At 39.5% G+C, this 22,409-nt stretch overlaps 1 protein-coding gene across 2 annotated transcripts in view; it reads right to left on the bottom strand.

Moving 5' to 3' along the window:
* C1QTNF7 (C1q and TNF related 7) overlaps positions 1 to 17,814 on the bottom strand; it is a 137,351-nt gene extending 119,537 nt beyond the window's left edge. Inside the window, exon 1 of one of the 2 annotated variants that reach the window (XM_032633750.1) lies at positions 17,743 to 17,814. Coding sequence is in view for 1 of the 2 variants with exons in the window: in XM_032633749.1 (XP_032489640.1) it covers positions 17,417 to 17,438 (22 nt within the window). In the remaining variant the exon portion in view is untranslated. Of the gene's footprint in view, positions 1 to 17,416; positions 17,630 to 17,742 lie in introns of those variants that run through there. The other variant, XM_032633749.1, reaches the window with a different exon arrangement.
* Positions 17,815 to 22,409: the final 4,595 nt, after the last annotated feature.

The raw sequence follows: 22,409 nt of genomic DNA, 5'->3' as shown, positions 1-22,409 counted from the left end.
TCCTTCTTCCCTTTATCTGATATTTTTCTCCCATGAACTTTACAGCTGTTGCTTGAACCCACATTCAGTAACCTTTTTTTTTCTACATAATCACTCTCCATATTGATAAAAATTTCAAACCATTATTTTTGATTCCCACAACATATACTACATACAATTTTTTTTCTGAAATACTAAGCTCAGCAAATTAAGTATCTTGAGACTAATATAAACACATACAACTGCTGTTCTACTGACTTCCAGGAAAAAAACAAAAACAAAAACTTCTTATCAAGATGTTCTGGGTTTCCTTTTATTTGTGTTAGGGATTCAGAATTATAATAATCTGCCAGTAATAATTTATACATTCTAGTTGATTGTCTACAAATAAAATATTGCTGGCTCTGCTTTGTGAGTTCTGGATTTGACACGACACTGACAATACTGTGGATTTCCTTTAGCAACCTCCTAGCAATGCCTTCAACTACAAATTGCCTTCATTATAAGATCTGCATTCTTTACTACACAAAACAATATTCTAAATAGGATTTGAGTGAGCTTTTAATACAATACAGCACTGGATAGCCAGTGAGAGATTAATGAAATGTTGAAAAGAAAGCTGAGATATGGAGAAAACAGGTGCCTGTGTCAGGGCAAGAGGAAAGGAATTAATTTCTTATCCTCCTGTACTTTACCCCAGCACACCAGAGAATACATGGGTCACTTTAAGTCTGAAAGGACTCTGCGTTTGGCTGCCAGGAAGTGAAATTTCACGCTCAATCACAGTAACCAAATTGGGTCTTGTGGTTCACATATTTTGTTTCTCTTTTGCATCAGGGCTTTGACTTTTTAACTTCCACTTAAACTGCTTCATTTTGCACATTTCTTTTAACTTGCCTCAAATCCTGTGTAAAAGGGGCATTCTGACAATTATGAGGTTTGTACTATGTACCAGGCACTGCTTGGGGCACTCCAGTTATTGGAGTGTACATGCTACAGGGTATGAGGTGTGAAGATGAACAAACAAAAAATAGAATTTAGACTTCGGGGTTGTTGTGAAGAAGAGGACAAGAGGAAAATGAAGAGAGGGGAAAGGACTTTGGAGAAGGTGATGGTTGGGATGAAAGAGAAAGGCTGAGAAAGTAGAGGAAGAGAGAGGAGGAGAATACATGAAGAGGAGCTTACAGAAAGTGAGAAAAGAGAAGCTGTGTAGAATAATGAACTGAAGGACACAAAGAATAGGGTAGAAAGAGGGAAATGGCTGAATGTCACGGGCTGGGTGGGAAGAAGTCTAAGGGTAAGGGTGGAAAAGAGAAAAAGACAGGAGAGGCTGATTATCTGTAGAAGAGGTTGGGTGAGAAGGACGTAATTGTGTCCCCACCCCCCAAATGCAGAAGTCAAAGCCCCAATCCCCAATGTGATTATATTTGGAGGTAGGACCTTTAAGGAGGTAATTAAGGTTAAATGAGGTCATGAGGGTGGAGCCCTGATCCAACAGGATGTGTGTCCTTATAAGAAGAGGAAGAGATTGTGTTCCTGTCCTGCTAGAAAGAAACACAAACCCACCCATTAGCAGAGAGGCTGTCCAAAATCATAATAAGGTCACAGACACCACAAAAACACAACACCAGATGCTGCCTTGCCCACCAGAAAGACAAGATCCAGCCTCATCTACCAGAGCACAGGCACCAGTCCCCTCCACCAGGAAGCCTAAACAACACACTGAATCAACCGTAACCACTGGGGGCAGACAAAAAAAAACAATGGGAACTAAAACCTGAAGCCTGTGAAAAGGAGACCCCAAACACTGTAAGTTAAGCAAAATGAGAAGACAGAGAAACACATAGCAGATGAAGGAGCAAGGTGAAAACCCACCAGATCAAACAAATGAAGAGAAAACAGGCAGTCTACCTGAGAAAGAATTCAGAGTATGATAGTAAAGATAATCCAAAATCCTGGAAATAAAAAGGAGAAAATACAAGAAACGTTTAACAAGGACCTAGAAGAACTAAAGAGCAAACAAACAATGATGAAGAACACAATAAAAGAAATTAAAAATTCTCTAGAAGGAACCAAGATCAGAATAACTGAGGGAGAAGAACGGATAAATGACCTGGAAAATAAAATAGTGGAAATAACTGTTCCAGAACAGAATAAAGAAAAAAGAATGAAAAGAAGAGAGGACAGATTCAGAGACTTCTGGGACAACATTAAACACACCAACATTCGAATTATAGGGGTCCCAGAAGAAGAAGAGTAAAAGAAAGGGACTGAGAAAATATTTGAAGAGATTATGGTTGAAAACTTCCCTAATATGGGAAAGGAAATAATTAATCAAGTCCAGGAAGAACAGAGAGTCCCATACAGGCTAAATCCAAGGAGAAACATGCCAAGACACATATTAATCAAACTACCAAAATTAAATAAAAAGAAAAAATATTAAAAGCAGCAAGGGAAAAACAACAAATAACATAAGAGGGAATCCCCATAAGGTTAAGAGCTGATCTTTCAGCAGAAACTCTGCAAGCCAGAAGGGAGTGACAGGACATATTTAAAGTAATGAAAGGGGAAAACCTACAACCAAGATTACTCTACCTGGGAAGGATCCTATTCAGATTCAACGGAGAAATTAAAACCTTTACAGACAAGCAAAAGCTAAGAGAATTCAGCACTACCAAACCAGCTCTACAACGAAAGCTAAAGGACCTTCTCTAAGTGGGAAACACAAGAGAAGAAAAGGACCTACAAAAACAAACCCATAACAATTAAGAAAGTGGTAATAGGAACATACATATCGATAATTACCTTAAATGTAAATGGATGAAATGTTCCAACCAAAAGTCATAGACTGGCTTAATGGACACAATAACAAGACCTGTACATATGCTGTCTACAAGAGACCCACTTCAGACCTAGGGACACATAAAGACTGAAAGTGAGGGGATGGAAAAAGATATTCATGCAAATGGAAATCAAAAGAAAGCTGGAGTGCAATTCTCATATCAGACAAAATAGACTTTAAAATAAAGACTTAAAAGACAAAGAAGAACATTACCTAATGATCAAGGGATCAAACCAAGAGGAAGATATAACAATTGTAAATATTTATGCACCCAACATAGGAGCACCTCAACACATAAGGCAAATGCTAACAGCCATAAAAGACAAAATCGACAGTAACACAATCATAGTAGGGGACTTTAACACCCCACTGACAGCAATGGACAGATCATCCAAAATGAAAATAAATAAGGAAACACAATCTTTAAATGATGCATTAAAGAAGGTGAACTTAATTGATATTTATAGGACATTCCATCCAAACACAACAGAATACACCTTCTTCTCAAGTGCTCATGGAACATGCTCCAGGATAGATCTTATCTTGGGTCACAAATCAAGCCTTGGGAAATTTAAGAAATTGAAATCGTATCAGATATCTTTTCTGACCACAGCGCTCTGAGACTAGATATCAATTACAGGAAAAAAAAACTGTAAAAAATACAAACACATGGAGGCTAAACAATACACTACTTAATAACCAAGAGATCACTGAAGAAATCAAAGAGGAAATCAAAAAATAACTAGAAACAAATGACAATAAAAACACGATGATCCAAAACCTATGGGATGTGGCAAAAGCAGTTGTAAGAGGGAAGTTTATAGCAATACAATGCTACCTCAAGAAACAAGAAACATCTCAAATAAACAACCTAACCTTACACCTAAAGCAATTTGAGAAAGAAGAACCAAAAAACCCCAAAATTAGCAGAAGGAAGGAAATCATAAAGATCAGATCAGAAATAAATGTTGAAAAAATGAAGGAAACAATAGCAAAGATCAATAAAACTAAAAGCTGGTTCTTTGAGAAGATAAACAAACTTGATAAACCATTAGCCAGACTCATCAAGAAAAAAGGGAGTAGACTCAAATCAATAGAATGAGAAATGAATAGGAGAAGTAACAACCAACACTGCAGAACTACAAAGGATCATGATAGATTACTATAGGCAACTGTATGCCAATAAAATGGACAACCTGGAAGAAATGGGCAAATTCTTAGAAAAGCACAACCTTCTGGGACTGAACATGGAAGAAATAGAAAATATAAACTGTCCATTCACAAACACTGATATTGAGACAGTGATTAAAAATCTTCCAACAAACAAAAGCCCAGGACCAGATGGCTTCACAGGTGAAGTCTATCAAACATTTAGAGAAGAGCTAACACTTATCCTTCTCAAAATCTTTCAAAATGTAGGAGAGGGAGGAACACTCCCAAACTCATTCTATGAGACCAACATCACCCTGATACCAAAACCAGACAAAGATGTCACAAAAAAAGAAAACTACAGGCCAATATCACTGATGCACATAGATGCAAAAATCCTCAACAAAATACTAGCAAAGAGAATCCAACAGCACATTAAAAGGATCATACACCATGATCAAGTGGGGTTTATCCCAGGAATGCAAGGATTCTTCAATATACGCAAATCAATCAATGTGATACACCATATTAACAAACTGAAGGAGAAAAAACATGTGATCATCTCAATAGATGCAGAAAAAGCTTTTGACAAAATTCAACACTGATTTATGATAAAAATCCTCCAGAATGTAGGCATAGAGGAAACTTACCTCAACGTAATAAAGGACATATTTGACAAACTCACAGCCTACATCATTCTCAATGGTGAAAAACTGAAACCATTTCCACTAAGATCAGGAACAAGAAAAGGGTGCCCACTATCACCACTATTATTCAACATAGTTTTGTCAGTTTTAGCCACAGCAATCAGAGAAGAAAAAGAAATAAAAAGAATCCAAATTGGAAAAGAAGTAAAAGTGTCACTGTTTGTAGATGACATAATATATACATAGAGAATCCTAAAGATGCTACCAGAAAACTACTAGAGCTAATCAATGAATTTGGTAAAGTAGCAGGATACAACATTAATGCATAGAAATCTCTTGCATTCCTATACACAAATGATGAAATATCTTCAAGAGAAATTAAGGAAACACTCCCTTATACCACTGCAATAAAAAGAATAAAATACCTAGGAATAAACCTACCTAAGGAGACAAAAGACCTGTATGCAGAAAACTATAAGACACTGATGAAAGAAATTATAGATGATACAAACAGATGGAGGGATATACCATGTTCTTGGATTGGAAGAATCAACATTGTGAAAATGATTATACTACCCAATGCAATCTACAGATTCAATTCAATCCCTATTTTAGCCACCAGTGGCATATTTCACAGCACTAGAACAAAAAATTTCACAATTTGTATGGAAACACAAAAGACCCCGAATAGCCCAAGCAATCTTGAGAAAGAAAAATGGAGCTGGAGAAATCAGGCTCCTGGACTTCAGACTATAGTACAAAGCTACAGTAATCAAGACAGTATGGTACTGGCACAAAAACAGAAATATAGGTCAGTGGAACAGGATAGAAAGCCCAGAGATAACCCCATGCACATATGGTCACCTTATCTTTGATAAAGGAGCCAGGAATATACAATGGAGAAAAGACAGCCTCTTCAATAAGTGGTGTTGGGAAAACTGGACAGCTACAAGTAAAAGAATTAAATTAGAACACACTGTAACACCATACACAAAAATAAACTCAATATGGATTAAAGACCTACATGTAAGGCCAGACAGTGTAAACTCTTAGGGCAAAACATAGGCAGAGCACTCTATGACATAAATCACAGCAAGATCCTTTTTGACCCACCTCCTAGAGAAATAGAAATGTAAACAAAAATAAACAATTGGGACCTAATGCAACTTAAAAGCTTTTGCACAGCAAAGGAAACCATAAACAAGACCAAAAGACAACCCTCAGAATGGGAGAAAATGTTCGCAAATGAAGCAACTGACAAAGGATTAATCTCCAAATTTTACAAGCAGCTCATGCAGCTCAATATCAAAAAAACAAACAACCCAATTAAAAAATGGGCAGAAGACCTAAACAGACATTTCACCAAAGAAGATACACAGATTGGCAACAAACACATGAAAGAATGCTCAACATCACTAATCATTAGAGAAATGCAAATCAGAACTATAATGAGTTATCACCTCACACCAGTCAGAATGCCCATCACCAAAAAATCTACAAACAATAAATGCTGGAGAGGTGTGGAGAAAAGGGAACCCTCTCGCACTGTTGGTGGGAATGTAAATTGATACAGCCACTTTGGAGAACAGTATGGAGGTTCTTAAAAAAGTAAAATAGGACTACCATATGATGCAACAATCCCTCTACTGGGCATATACCCTGAAAAAACCATAATTCAAAAAGAGTCATGTACCACAATGTTTACTGCAGCTCTATTTACAATAAGCAGTACATGGAAGCAACCTAAGTGCCTATTGACAGATGAATGGATAAAGAAGATGTGGCACATATACACAGTGGAATATTACTCAGCCATAAAAAGAACCAAAATTGAGTTATTTGTGGTGTGGATGGACCTAGAGTCTATCATACAGAGTTAAATCAGTCAGAAAAAGGAAAACAAATTCTGTATGCTAACACATATATATGGAATCTAAAAATAAATGGTTCTGAAGAACCTAGGGGCAGGACGGGAATAACGATGCAGACATAGAGAATGGAGTTGAGGACACGCGGATGGGGAAGTGTAAGCTGGGACAAATTGGGAGAGTGGCATGGACATATATGCACTACCAAAGGTAAAATCAATCGCTAGTGGGAAGCAGCCACATAACACAGGGAGATCAGTTCAGTGCTTTGTGTCCACCTAGAGGGGTGGGATAGGAAGGGTAGGAGGGAGATGCAAGAGGGAGGAGATATGGGGATATACGTATACATATTGCTGATTCACTTTGTTATACAGCAGCAACTAACATACCATGGTAAAGCAATTATACTCCAATAGAGATATTAGAAAAAATAAAATAAAATAAAAAGATAAGAAGAGGAAGAGATACCACACCAGATCTCTCTCTCTCTCTCTCTTTGTCTGACATGTGAAGACATAGAGAGAAGCTGGCCATCTGCAAGCCAGAAAGAAAGTTTTGGCTGGAAACCAACCCTGCTGGCACCTTGATCTTGGAATTCCATCCTCCAGAACCACAAGGAAATAAATTTCTGTTGTTTAAGCCCCCAGCCTGTGGTATTATCCTGTTATGGCAGGCTTAGTGGACTAACACAAGGCGTATGGAGATTTAAAGTTAGCAGAAGCGGCCAGGAGACTCACTGTTCACCCCAACTTGACCATCTCTGGGCACATGGGCAGTAAAATACATTTTACTTTTCTTCCTGAAATTCAAGAGACAGAAGGACTCCGGCTCTGTTGGCAAGGGGATCATGTATTCACTTACATATGTGTCACTAAAAACTGATGGTGGGGCTTTGGGTCTCATTTGTAAAATAGGATTAAACATAGTACCAACCTTACAGCTGTGTTGGGAGGTTTAAATGAGGGTTTATCTAGATGTATACCTCTGTGTAGGAAGAGCTCTCTGTTAGCTATTGTTATTAATAGTGTGTGTGTGTGCAAAAAAAAGAAATTTTTTTGAAGGTTGAGGGCTCCTGTGGTTTCCCACATAGCAGGAAAATGGGAACAGTTTTTATGTCTCTAGATTATATTAGGTTGAACCGTATGACATTGTCATTTCTATAGGTCGGAAACACAGCAAGTGTTTTTAAAATTGGAACATGTCACATAAAAATCCAGATATATGGATTTTCTTGAAAAATCTGAAGATCTGGCACCATAGGGTCACACTGCACCTGGACACCCCCCACTGGAGCAGGTGGTGACTGCCCATGTTAGGTGGAGCGTGTGGTGTCAGGCCTCCTGGGTCTCTGCCACATGCTTATTCATTCATGCACAGCAGCTTGGTCCTGCAGATTTAGGATTGTCGCCCCGATGCAGCATATGGTGCAGAGCTACGCTAATGTGTTGCTGACAACAGCCAGAGAAATGGGTATATTTTCTTTCGCAGGCAAAAGCATTAGGTCAGCAATGTAGATTTGTGTAAGCAAATGGAAAGCACAAATCATCCCAAACCAAACATCTTTGGCCTTGAATAATCAAAACAACCAGGGAGAGGCGCTCTGGATTTCACTCATCATTTTGCTTTGACAACATGGTGGGAACACTTTCATCCTGGCCGAAATTCTTTCCCTTGACCAGTTTACATTCATGTGCAAGTCCATTCATTGAGTATCTAGTGTGTGTCCATTCCTCTTGCTTGTACTTTTGTTTCTAATCCCCTACTAGATGTCAGTTTGTCCAGTGAGAAGAAATCCCCTAAGACAAAGAGGCTGAGGTAAAAAATTAGCTGGCCAGACAAAACTATCAGGCTCCTAACATTAACTAGTATTTGTATTTCACCTTCTGACTTACACATTTTTCTCACATAATATCTTATTTATGATACCAATGGGCCCACTGGAGTAAGTACTTATTGTTCTCATTTTCAGTGATGAACAGAGGTTCATAGTATTCAAATAACTTGCCCACAATCACACAACCAGGAAGGGTTAGGACTGAAACTGCCACACAAGGAGATCACGATTCCAGATTCTTCATTTTTTTAGTAAACTAGGAAGAAAAGCAGCACCACAGCACGGATGAAAATAGGCTCTGCTGTAACTAAGTTAAAGAATAATCTGAGTGTCTTAGTTGTTGTTGTTTTTATGAGATTGGCTGACTAGCAAAGCTGATGCAAATTTAGCATTAAGGAAAATAGAGTATTTAGGTCACAGACAGTAATAGCTGCCCTGTGCCCTAGGCTGTCAGACAGTATCCAGAGAAGTAGTTAGTGCAGCTCTGGAGAGTATCTGCTTCTCCCTAAGGCATCACTAATCAAACTCTACGTTCTTTCCTGCTAACCTTAGATTGGGTTCAGATTTTTTTCTCAATGCAGGGCTCTGCGTAGCTGTTACCCATCCCAGGAAATTGATATGGAGCTAGCACTAGGTGTGAAACTCATCTGGTATCCGGTGTTCAGGTACAGATGTCATTTCAAAGGAGGCATGAGTATTTTTGGTGAACCACATAGTGTCTGGGGAAATTCCTCCCTGCAAGTTCAGGGATACCCTAGAGAGAGTTAGGAAGGGAGGTGGTGATGGTCTTTAAATATTTAAGAAGCCAGAGGAAAGAGGTGGACTTCTTGCTACTGATAAAAGCAGAACAAGGACCAGGAGAGAACCATTAAAAAAGAGCCAGATTCTGGCATAAGAAAGATCTTTCTGGTGACCAGTGGTATTTTAATGGAAGAGGCTGCTTTATTAAGTATGAGCTTTTGGCTATGGCTGGTGTTGAAGCTAGAGGTAGGGTCTGTAGTGTGGATAAATTCTCAAAGTCTTTTTGGAGACCATTTTATCTCAGACTCGAGGACAAACAGGAGGATGACCAACAATTTCTGTAATATTATAAGGACACCACACATAAATTGTTTTCAAGAAATGAGAGTTTTTAAGTCTCTAAATTATATTGGAATTATATTAAATTGCCATTTTTTTGTTGGTAATAGAATGGTTGAAGGTCAGCAGTTGTATATGGCTCAACGTAATTTATACAAAGGCAAGGGAATAGACTCAATTCTTTAGACCTATGTCATATGGAGAAAAGGGATGCATGAGAAACTGTGAAGACTTCACTGTGCATGGCTTTTGGGTTGTTCTGGACTGAATTGGGCTTCCCCAAAAGTCACATGTTGAAGTACCTCACCATGGGACTATTTGGAGATACCAACTTTTAAAGGGGTGATGAAGTTCAAATGAGGCCCTGAGGATGGTTCTTAATCCAATCTGACTGGTATCCTTATAAGAAGAGGAAATTGGGACACACAGAGAGATACCAGGGATGCTCTGCACAGTGGAGAAACCACATGAGGACACAGTGAGAAGGCAGCCATCTGCAAGTCAAGGAGAGAGGCCTCAGAAGGGATCAAACCTATGACACCTTGGTCTTAAACTTCTAGCTTCCAGAACTGTGAGAAAATAAATTTCTGTTGTTTAAACCACCTAGTCTGTGGTATTTTGTGCAATGGGTATATGGATATATGGAGGGGAGCAGTAGGGGTGCAGGGAATGAGGAAGGTGGGTAAGAGACAGATTTTCAAAGCTCCCCATGACAATGCCAAGGAATATGGTCTTTACTGTGAAAGAAAAGAGGGGATGCTAATGCTCTGAGGAACTGATATGAACACCTGTGATAAAATGGGTTGGTAATTCAAAGAATCCCTAAACTGAGATTCTACTGATGTTAAATTAGATTTTAGAGTGGCCAGGGGTCAAAATTACTCCTAAGAAGTCTTTTCTAAAAAAATTAATGATGTAAGAAAGAAACTGAAACAATCACTTACCAGTTTAAGAGAATAAGCTGCTTTGAGGTGGCAAGGTCACCAGCTAAAGTTTTAATGACAGCTCTCAAATATCATTAGTGTACATCTGGCAGGATGCATTTTAAAGCAATGACATCAGCTATGGTTTTCTGTTATTGGTAGTATAAGAAGGCACTAAAAGTGTAAATATTTAATACTGGTTTGTAATTAGCTTTTGATTGATTAGGACTAACTTCTTTCCCTTGACTTAGAGGCAGAGACAGACAAATGCATGTTCGACTTTGAGCTTCCTTCTAGCTCTGTGGCCTTTGACAAGTCACATTACCTTGCTCTAATCTTTCAAATGGGATTAAGTCTCCCTCTCTGCTGCCTTGCAGATGAGTGATGAGATGGGGTAAAAAGCCATTCCATGAGATTATCAGTATGTCAAACAGAATCACACTATGTTCATGGTGGGAAAAATCTCTATTTAAAACAAATGTTATAGAAAATAGCCTTGTGGTTGCCAAGGGGGAGGAGGGTGGGAGGGATGGGTTGGAAGTTTGGGATTAGCAGATGCAACGTATTATATATTGGATGGATAAACAGCACGGTCCTATTATACAGCACAGGGAACTATACTCAATATCCTGTGATAAACCATAATGGAAAAGAATATGAAAAATGTATATATATATATATATGTATATGTATAACTGAATCGCTTTGCTCTGCAGCAGAAATTAACACAACATTGTAAATCAACTTTACTTCAATTAAATAAATTTTAAAAATGTCAATTGGAAATGTCTACTGAAGAATTAGTTAAGAACAGAGCTCTGGTGGAGAATAAGGAATCCTTTCCAGGACTCCATGTGGCAGGGTGGAAAATGTATGGGTTTTAGAGATGGGAACAACTTTAAATACCTGCTCCATCCCTTAGTGCTCATAGGACATTGGATAAGTGACTCACCTCTCTCATCTGAAAAATGGGGACACGTAGTAAGTACATGTAAAGTACTGGCACATAGTAGGTTCTTAATAAAAAGCCTCTACTAAACTCTTGTGGCAAACTGAGCAACTTTGGAGAAGCCATTTCATCAATTATTGGGACATGCATTCCACTGACCATTATTGAATACCTATTGGGTATGCAACAAAATAACTTAGGGAAATATTTATTTGTGTGTGTTCTCCACTCCCAACTTATCCCAAGAATGTTGCCCGGCTTTTTGTACTTCCTTGTTTCAAGGTTGTATAGGCAGAGCAGAAAGCAGAAGTTTCTTGAAAATAATACTTTTTCCTTTCTTTTCTGAAAGTCCAAGCCCAAGAGTATATGGTGGGAAAGGGGAGAATGCAGGGCCTTTGATGGGAGATTTCCCCAGACCTGGAGGGACTGGAGGTCAGATATTGTGGATCTGTGAGAAGTGGAAACGCTTACTCTTTGTGACCAGACCTCAGACTAGGATTGCTCAGACCCCAGGTTCCTGGCTGGACAGTGACTGACAGTTCCCAAGCAGGGCTGGAAAGCACAATCCACAGACATCAAAAGGACAGGCAACTTATAAAAGTGGGCATAGCTGACGTGAAGGAAGACCTTGCCAGTATCGGTATCTGTGGGAGTAGGAGCCTGATCATTTCTGAAAGTAAAACTTTCTGCTGCCATTAACTCTTAGAATCAAATTTAAGTTGTATTAAATAAAATGGAGAAATATGAAATTTCTTGCAGACCTGTGTCTGTAGATTGATTCACACCTACTATAATGGTAAGGCACTGGAAAATCTAAAGATGAATTCATTCCTACTCTCTGAAACTCACCCTATGTGGGAACGGGCGGAAGTCATATGAGCCCTGCATGAATCACTGTCATTCAAAGCACCACAAGATCCTGATGTGGTATCGCGCTGCAGGAAGAGTTTTCAGTCACAAGAGGTAGACAGCTGAATTTTGCAAAAGGCAGACAGCCAAGAGGATGGATAAAAATTTCCCCTGAAGGGATATATTAAAATACACTCTCCCCCAATCACTGTGTGCCGCTACCACTGTTATGTAATTGCCATAGTTGTAAACTCATAAAAATTTTGCAGACTCTGAAGTTCTTTAGGAAATATGCCTGCTTGATATGAAGTCTGGAAACTGGTGATGGAATAGGGAACTGTATGGTTAGTGATTTCCATAAAAGTGCTTAGAGTTTATCTCCACGGAGATTGAAAGCTGAGAAGTCTCTTAGAGGTCAACCAGCTCCTCTTGGACCTTCCATTCCCACCCCCTGTCATCTTAAGGGTTAAATCTGGATTTAGTGAGGCCTCAAGGTTGTTGTTTTGAAAGACCACTATGACAGTCAAGGCTTTGGTGTAGCAGGTTTAGGAGACTGGGTCCAATGAGCATCTTCATCCCTTAGCTGCTGTGGCACCAACTACTGCCATCTCCCACCTGGACAAACATCTCTTCCTAACTGGAGGTTTAGTCTCTGCCCCTGCTGTACAGACCGATTAATCATCTTAAATTATTATTCTAATGAACCACCAGGGAGTTACATTCTTGTTACTTTCTTTACAAAGTTTTAATGATTCCTCCATTAAAAATATCCAAACTTTGTGGTTTGGCATTCAAGGCTTTCTAGGATCTGATTCCAGCCACGTTTTTTTTTCTTTTTTTAACCAAGTCTTTTTTTTATTTTTCCAGAAAATAACATAACTTTTTATTCATTATACATTTCTATAACAATATAACACTATTTTCCAACATTTTCTAGCTTAATGCATTTTCTTACATTTCTTTTTTAGAATTTTCTTAATTTTTTTTCTATTTTTAAATTAAGATACAATTGACATATAACATTATATTAGCTTCAGGTGTACAACATAATGATTCAGTAATTGTATATATTGTGAAATAATCACCACAATAAGTCTAGTTAACATCCATCACCAAACGTACTTGTAAATTTTTGTTCTTGTGGTGAAAACTTTTAAGATCCAACCAAGCCTTTTGAGCTCATTTCCCTCTCTTTCTATGCACACCCTCTGTTCTACCAGGGAGGCTTTCCTGCTACTCCCCACATTGGTCTCTTTCATACTTTTGTTGATATTCTTTTCACTGCCTGAAATTCCCCTCCCATTAATCCTTATCCATTCTTCAAGGCCAAGTGACACATTATCTCCTCTGAAGAGTCTTTCCTGGGTAAGGGATACAGAGCATCACATGGACTTGAGTTTTAGACCATACTCTGCCCCTTACTTCCTGGAAGACTTCTGGCAGGTTACAGCTTTTCTCTAGGGCTCAGTTTGTTCATCTGTGAAATGGGCAAGTCAACACCCACCTTGTAACCTTATAAAGGACACATGGATTATCACATTGTAAAGTACTTAGCACAATTCCTTACACTTGGTATATGTCAAAAAATGTTACCTATTACTCTGATTATTCCAGGGACCCAAGGTCTCCTTTTCTCTGAATTCCCATTCACTTTGAACCCCTCTTATAGCCTTCCTTGTAAACCTAATTTTGCATTTTAGACATAAGAGCACACATTTTATTGTCTCCACTCAATTGATGGCTCCTTGAGGTGGGATCATGTTTTATCCTACCTTTTGCTCTTGCTTTGCCCTCTATACACAGGCCCTCAAACCATAGGCAGAGGTTGGCCTTTTGGGTGTGAAAGCCAAGAAGGACAAGAATTTGCTTTGCTGTTACTTTTCTCTTCCTTCTAAAAATTGACAATAGTTTTAAGAAAAAAGTCAATTTCCTTTGACAGGAGAATCCCAGTTTGGGGGCTTTGGTTTCATAGAAATATGGAAGACAATTCGTGAAGTGACTGGTGGAGACTGATAAATTTCAAGTAGATCTCGGGAAACGTCATTGGCTTGAAGGCCGTATAGCCTCAACTCACTGGGCCAACCCAATCATTTTCCAGCATGCATTCCGAGTCACATGGTTTGTATGATACTCTTCGGGGAAAAGAAGTCGTTTCATATTCTAACATGTTGGAAACATTAGAGTCTAATGACCCACTCATGGAGAGACAGAGGACATGTTAAGGAACTAAAACGTGAGAATTCCTGCAGTAAAGAAACAAGCATCTAATAGCTAGTAAGAATAACTAAAATTCATGGAGCTCTTATATGCCAGACATGTTGATAGTATGCCCTTTCCATGAATTCTCTAATTAAATCCTCAAAATGCCCCCACATTCTTATAATAATCTTCATTTAACAGATGAAGAAACTGATGATTGAATGGGTCCAAGTTCACATGGCAGTTAAGGGGTGGAGCAGGGATCTGAAGTCAGATGTTTGTGACCCGAGAGCCTGAGTTCTGGTCCTCTGTGGTGTATAGTTTTTCACTTTCACAAATTTGCCCAGGAAATACTTTTGGTTATCTTCTTATTAATAACCCATGAAGCTGGTATTCCTTGAAATGCACTTGGGGAAATAGCACCTCAACATCCACAGGGAAGCAGCCATGACCTTTACATCTCTGTGCCTTTGTCCCCTGGCTTCTGCCTGGATGCTCTTGACCCTTTTGTCTCTCCCATGATATTTTACACCTCCTCCAAGGTCTAGTTCAAAAGCAACTAGATGCTGTCTTTGATTTCAGCAGGCTGATTTGCAAAGCCCCTCTTTGTGTTTGCCATGAACTTTCCAGGCTGTTACCATTTGGTCTCTCTGTCAAGGGTCAAGTTCAAAGAGCCTTGATAAAGGTTCTGGCACTGAGTAGACGCACAATTAAGGTTTATTGAATTGCGATGGTGTCTTTTTCCCAGGCGCCCTAGGGGTTGATTCCGGAGTCTGGGGCTTCTCAGGTCCTGATCTACAGACTTGGGGTGTGAGGCTGTAGCTGGCAACCTGGGCTAAATCTGGTTGAAACTCTTTACAGGTTCAGACAGCATGGCTTCTGCACTCCCTGGCAGCTCATTAGTTAATACTCTCCTCTCTTGTCCCTCACAGATGTTGCCTTTCTCTCAGTCTCTCTGAGGTGAGGAGGCACGATTAGGTCACAATGGGCTGATCATCTGTGTCCTTTTCGGTACAACCCTGACCTGTCCTTTCCAGGGCTCTGTCCAGGTTTCATCACAAAGCCCCCCAGTGACTGCGCCTCAGATGAGTCAGCTGGCTTGGGGCTTCATTAGAAACTCTAATTGCCTTTTTTTTTTTTTTAACATCTTTATTGGAGTATAATTGCTTTATGATGGTGTGTTAGTTTCTGCTTTATAACAAAGTGAATCAGTTATACATACACATATGTCCCCATATCTCCTCCCTCTTGCGTCTCCCTCCCTCCTTTTTTGTTTCTGTCCTCTTTGGGGCCTCCTCGGGCCCAGAGGTGGGGCCTGGAGGGTCTGGCTTCTAGAAATGCTGCCAGCTGCCATGGGAGCCCAAGATGGGAAGTGCACACTCCATCCCTGGCAGTCACCTCACGCCACACTGCACATTTCGTGGCCGCACCCATCCCCAGGGTGCACTCAGGCGCCACGCAACCCCTGGCCATCCCAGCTCTCCGGCTGCCTGCGATGAGGTCACAGGGTGGGGTCCTGGAGATCCCCCTCCAAATAGGGTGGGGGCTTCCCCAACTGGCCTGGGAATGGCCAAGAGGACGAGAAGGAGGAGATGCTAATCATCTTGTCTGTCCAACCCACCGTTCCCTTTCTTGAGGTTGCATGGCTGGCTTGGACAGAACAGGAGGGAGAGAGGGAGAGCAGAGAGGGTCTGGGAAGGAGCAAGACAGTGAAGCCACAGGTGGGGTCCCTCACTTCCTCCATTCACAAATGCGGATGGAGAAAGGAAGTAATCCTTTCTCCCTGCGACCTTGCCATGAGTTGATGGAACTGCCTTCTCAGTTTTCTACAATCACACCCTTCTCTCTGATCTGAATTTCTCTCCTTTCCCTGAGATCACAGAAGGCAGGGGACGTCGCTGTAATCCACTTTATGTCATCAGAATTTGACACACAAGGAAAAACAGTCCAGAAACAGATCAACAGCTGGTACAGCAAAGCAGGTAGAGCCCTTTGCACCCCAAAAGCCACGTCTTCGGGGCAGCATCTCACTTCCTCACCCAGGCCTAACTGGCTTGTTGCTAGAGTTTCTGCAGCAGTGGGTTTCACAGACTGAGGTTGCTTATATGTCCCAAACCACTCAAGCTCCAGCAAACCTACAGGGTTTTCTGAGTACATGTGTGTGCGTGAAGAATGAATGTGAGCTCTGCTAAAATCGCACCCTGCTGGGGGGATTTGCAGATCTCTGTGGATATCTAGTTTTTTGCACCTGGAATTCTGCTTTGGAAAGAAAGATGGCAACACTGATAACAGAGACTTTCTCAAGGAAATAATAACGACACAGCAGACAGTTACTTGCCCCTCCACCTAAAACCACAGGATGCTTCTCCTATGACCCACGCATAGAAAAACCAGGACTGTCTTAGGCTCTCTGCTCCCTACCTGTTTCTGAGGCACAGTCAAGAAGACACAGCCACCCTATTCAGATGAGGGCATTGCCAGTCAATGAAAACTTCACAGATTTTGAATTGAACTTTTTCACTCTGCCCAGGACACAATATCTATAAGGGTCCTCTCATGTCACTCCAAAGGAAAAGTCAAACGATTTATTTAACTTTTAAAAAACATAGGCTGCAAAACAAGTTTATAAGAAGTCAGGGTAAGCACACTTCAGAGACCTTCTGGAAGGATGTTAAAATCTTCCATGGGAAAGATTTCTGAGTTAATAGAAAGATCATAGCTCCGGAAGTTGAGCTGCATATCATGGGATAAGAAAACATAGGTAATCTGACCTTTGCAATAAATGAGCCCATCACCACACAGGTGAATGCTAGGCGCATCAGATTGGAGATTTTGAAGATCTGCACATACTTTCTGAGAGAAATGCCATTTTTCATACAGTCAAAAATAGTTCACAGCTGTTCCTGCGACAAGCGGAATAGAAAGTAGGAGAAAATACTACAGCTGAGGTTTTCCAACCTCTGACTTATCATTTGTTGACATACTTTCTACAAGTTCCCCATTTCTCTACAAGTAGCTGTCTTAAGTCTTTCCAGTAAATATTGTTGACAAAGGCCAAATAGAAGGGAAAAAAACTGCAGTGAAAATAGAAGCTTACCTTTTCTAGGCATTGCTGACATCAAACCTTGCCCCAAATCATGAGGGTTTCTTGCTTTGGTTGTCCCATGAGTTTAGAAACCATTAAAAAAGTTTACAGCAGAAATATGTGTTTATCATTCAAAGCAGCTTCAAAACAACACAAAAAAAACTTGATGAAAAATAAAGTGCCCGTCTGCGCATGAGAATGCTTTCGAAGCTTGGAGTTTATGCTGCTGTGCAAAGTTTTGCAACTGTCTTTCTCAGTTTAAAAAACCTCCCTCTCCTCCCCGGCACTTGCCAACTTCTATAATTTAAAGCAGCTGTGATCCTTCCCATAATACTCACATTTCAAAGAGCTTAATATATACTCTTGTTAGGAATCAGTGGGAGTGGGTGACGTCCTTCTGCAAACCTCAGGCTGAGGCAAATGAAAAGCAAGGGTTTCAGATATCTAAACAGTTCTGTTTCTCTCTTTTATGCATCGCTCTTCTCACCGTGTTCCTTCAAGTGGCTTTTGCCTTTTAAAGTGATGCCTTAAGACCAAGTGGTATCACTTCACTGGAAGCAAAAAGCACATAGGAAAGTTTAGGTTCCTACTTATGGAACAGTAATGCTAGTGAAATTGTGTTTAAACATCACTTTTGCGGATACAATTATTTCCATACAATTCCTCCCTAATGTTTCTGTTTGAAAATTTAAATTAGTGTACATTATGTTTTACTAAGAGGGGAAAATATCTAAAATGATGTTATTTACATTGGTCTTATTTTAACCTTCATTCTGTATGCAAATCATGACCTCAGGGAAGAAAATTTGCTTTGCAGTCTTTCTGTGTACCTGAAGAAATCTTCTGACATTAAGTCTGTAACCAATGTTAGTAATTTTTACAATTTCCACCACCCTTACTAAACTGCCATTAATCTCTCTCTCTCTCTCTCTCTCACACACACACACACACACACACATATTTGTGAATTGACATTTCAGCAAACGTAAAATGTGGTCAACTGAAAATGGTGATTTAAAAAGTATTTATAGTCTATCTTAAAGCATGTCTTGCTCAGCGCCTGATAGATGGTAAGTGCTTAATAAATATTTACTGGATGAATAAAGTATTGTGTAGGCTCAGGTCAACCAACAGTTTTGACAATTTTCGTTTGCATATATGTTCCCATAGGGAAGGTTAATATGTCAAAGGTTGTACAGAGATTAAGCATACGACAATGTTACCTCCACCAGATTTAATGAATGGTTATGGTATAATAAAATTCCCTAAATGAATACAGAAAACATTCATTAAACAAATAAACCATTCAGTGGAGAATAGAAATGTTGACACAGGCACAATCCATTAAGTAAGCTCACTGTGTAAGCTTACATAAATAAATTTTGAGACAAAGACCTCGTTCATTGTTTCAAAAACTACAGATTATTTTCCACTGTGTTTTTGAGTCATCTTAAGTAACTATTATTATGCTATGGACAGAGGGTAATACCTCTGAAATAGTGCAAAGAGAAAAAGGATCAGAAACTACAGGGAAATGGTCAGGTTTCAGATTTCCTTTGCTATAAAAGCAGAGAACAAGGTGGAGCATATTTTTCGCTCTGGCTTCTACTGAGGAGACGTCCAGAGGCACAAGCACAGGTGGTGTCATAAACCTGGATCAACCGTTCCAGATATATCTGGATCAATCTGTTCCAGATTCCAGTAACACATCTCTAATGTGTTACTTAATTTCTTTAAGTGTTGTTTTCCTTAATTGTGAAAGATTAAATACAAATATATTCAAACAACTGATTTGCATATATACACCTAATACTGCATTTTCCAATAATATTAATAAGCACCTCACTACGTATAAGGTACTTAGCAAGACCTATTTATCAGTCACCTTGATGTAACACAGCACCTAGCATTATTTCCCCTGACCAGTACCAAAATTGGTAATGGACATGGGATGCTGCTCTAACAAAATCCTAAACTTGGTGGCATTGGCATAAGAGTCAATAGTCAAGGAAACTGATACCAAATGCTGGAAAGGTGAGATGCTACATTTTGCAGTGACAAAACATTTGGTTAAACTGACAGCTACCACAACTTGGAAGGCTCCATGTGCCAAGTAACCTTGTAGATCTAGAAGGAGAAAATGCGGGGAAAATCATTAGTTGTGTGTGGTGGACACTATTGACTGCACTGGCAAGTGTTTCAAGAATGAGATGAGCCCAGGAAAGAAATAGCTAAATTACAAAGAGAAATAAAAGGGAATAGAGACAGTACATAAATTTGATGACTTGCAAGAGACTGCCAATTTTTTTGAGGGACTTATATTTTTAAAAATAACCATAAGCCTATCTGAAAAATGTCATGAAAGACTGAAAACCACTTCTTCCACTAGCAAGAGGTGGACTGTTGGCTGCATGGAGGGCCAGCTCTTCAACACGCAACTCAGAGGTGGACAAGGGGACCCTCTCAGAAGGAATAACTTCTGGCCATAGAGAAAAACAGACAAGGAGTTCCCCAAGACAGCAGATCCGGTACCTTATGAAGAATCTTCTCTACCCACAAGGCAGAGGGTGGGTGTGTCAACCTGGCCATATGCAGTATCAATGACTGCTGTGTGTCTCCCATTTTTTCCTTTTCTGGACAGGATTTTTTATTATTGTTATCCTATTGCTATTATGCCATTTGTACTTTGTGTGTATTTGTGCTTGTGTGTGTGTGTGAGAGAGAGCACACTTGTTACTCTGGTTTATCGATCACTTTCTTTTTGGTTCATAGGACACTGGATCAAGAGATGCCTCATCCAGACTTACACAAGAACAAGAACTTCACAGAACCAGAAGTCCTGGACTTTGAGCTGGTTGCAGTGACCAGATGGGAGTTCCTTTGGGGAGGGGTAAGTGTGCTCTGTGTTTGAAAAGAGGGAAGGAAATCTCAATATATTTGGTGACCAGTGGGTAAGCTATAGAGGATACTTTAAGTGTTTACTGGTGTCTACATTTTCCTCATCATTTCCCAGCCTCTCTTGTAGTTTGGTTGACCATGTGACTGATTTCTGGGTAATTTGAGCAGAAGTAATGTAGGTTAATTGTGGGCTGAGGTAGGTAGAAACTGGTATACCTATGCCACATTCTTTCTTTCTCCCTGTCTACAGGGCAAGAAGCAAAAGACTCAGAGGTGTTGAAGCCCTATAATAGAAGGAACTCCACACCTCAAGGCACCTTTTAGAGACCTGCTACCCAGGAAAGCTGTGTGACCTGCATCAGACATTATTCAGTAATATGCAAACCTATATTGAGTTCCCCCACTGAGTTTGGGGGTTTATTTGTCAGAGTTAGCTAGCATCAGTTACTCTAACACAGATAGCTATCTTGAAAGATTCTTGGAAGATTGATTGAGATAATAGAGGTAAAGAATGCAGAACAGGGCCTGACACAACAATAAGTGCTCGACAAATGATAGTTATTTTCATATTAACCGTAATTTCTCACTTTCTTCCTCTTGGAAAATGAGTCTAGCTAAATGTCAGTTGTGAGTACTTCTGTAAATTTAGGTTTTCTACATTGTGTGCTAATTGGCAAGATAAATTGGAAACCATGGAAATATTAGAGAGAGAAATAGATGTTGGAAACAAAACTTATTCCCTCTCTTTCAAAATATATGCATTTATTAAGAAAATTGTCCAGTGGTTTACTGTCAGATTTCACAAGCAACCTTCAATTCAGGGGATAAAGAAAGTTATAAATTCCAAGTTACAAGTTAAGTAATCTCCTTAACCTTTAACTAGGAAACTCCAAAACAAAAAACATTTGTTTTACTATGTATACAGAACAAAGCCATCATCCTGACATTGACTGTTACAGGCTACTTACTCCTCTGTAGAAATGGATAAATATCTCATTAATACTAGTTGACAGCTAATTTTTCTGAAAATTGCCCCCTACTCAGGCCATGTGTTTTTTTATACTGTCTTTGAACAGAGGTATAGAAAGCCCTGGTTGATATATTTTGTTTCTACCTCAGGTATTTTGAGCAATTCCCAATAGACATGTGGCTGCCTTCATTCCACAAACTCAAAAAGAGGCAGGCCTTTTTCTCTTCTACTATTTTAAAGCAACAGCAACAATAATTACAATTTGTTGAGCACTAACTACATACTAGGCACTGTTTCATGTGCTCTGTAAATGTATTAACTCACTTTATCCTTTCAATAATCCTATAAGGTGGATACTAACATTATCATCATTTTATGGCTGGGGAACCTAAAACACAGAGAGATTAGGTGACTAATTCCATTCACACAGCCAGTAAGTAGCAAAGCTGGGATTTGAACCAAGTTGTCTGGTTCCAATACCTGAACTTTTAAATGCTGGTTAAAACACATTCTTCATGCCAAATAAAGAAAATATGCTTACATCATGTATTTTCCTTAGCATCCATTGCATTGGAGTACTGATTACTTCTGAAAGACACTCTAAACTCTTAGAGGCAGCAGGTTGTTTTTCTTGGAAAACATGTACTTCCCTATCTGAATGTAATTACAAAGTTTGAACATTATTCATATATTAAGCTTTGTGTTCTTATAGTTGACTTTATTTCTTCTCCTTTGCATGCATCAAAGCAGCCAAGTTTCCAATTATATCCTGAAACCCAGGTGGTTTCATCTGGATTTTATAATAAAGCCTTTGCTGAGTTTTATCAAACATGTGAAGACATCGAGGAAGGGGCCAAAAAAGAAATGAACCTTGTTGGGAAACTTCATCTTCCTCTTAGAAGACATTATTAAAGGTTGGAGATTGGAGACCGAGTGAAATGTTATTTATTGGGAGTGGTAGGAAATACAGTCATCCCTCAGTACCCATGGAGATTGGTTCCAGGACTCTGGCAGATACCAAAATCTGAGGATGCCCAAGTCCCTTATATCAAATGACGTAGTATTTGCATATAACCTACCCAAATCCTCCCTGTATACTTTAAATCATCTCCAGAATACTTATAATACCTAATACAA

This window comes from Phocoena sinus, chromosome 5 (genome assembly GCF_008692025.1).
Source record: "Phocoena sinus isolate mPhoSin1 chromosome 5, mPhoSin1.pri, whole genome shotgun sequence".
Taxonomy (NCBI): domain Eukaryota; kingdom Metazoa; phylum Chordata; class Mammalia; order Artiodactyla; family Phocoenidae; genus Phocoena; species Phocoena sinus.
The sequence above is the reverse complement of the archived record's forward strand: the minus strand, read 5'-3'. Positions and strand labels throughout refer to the sequence as shown.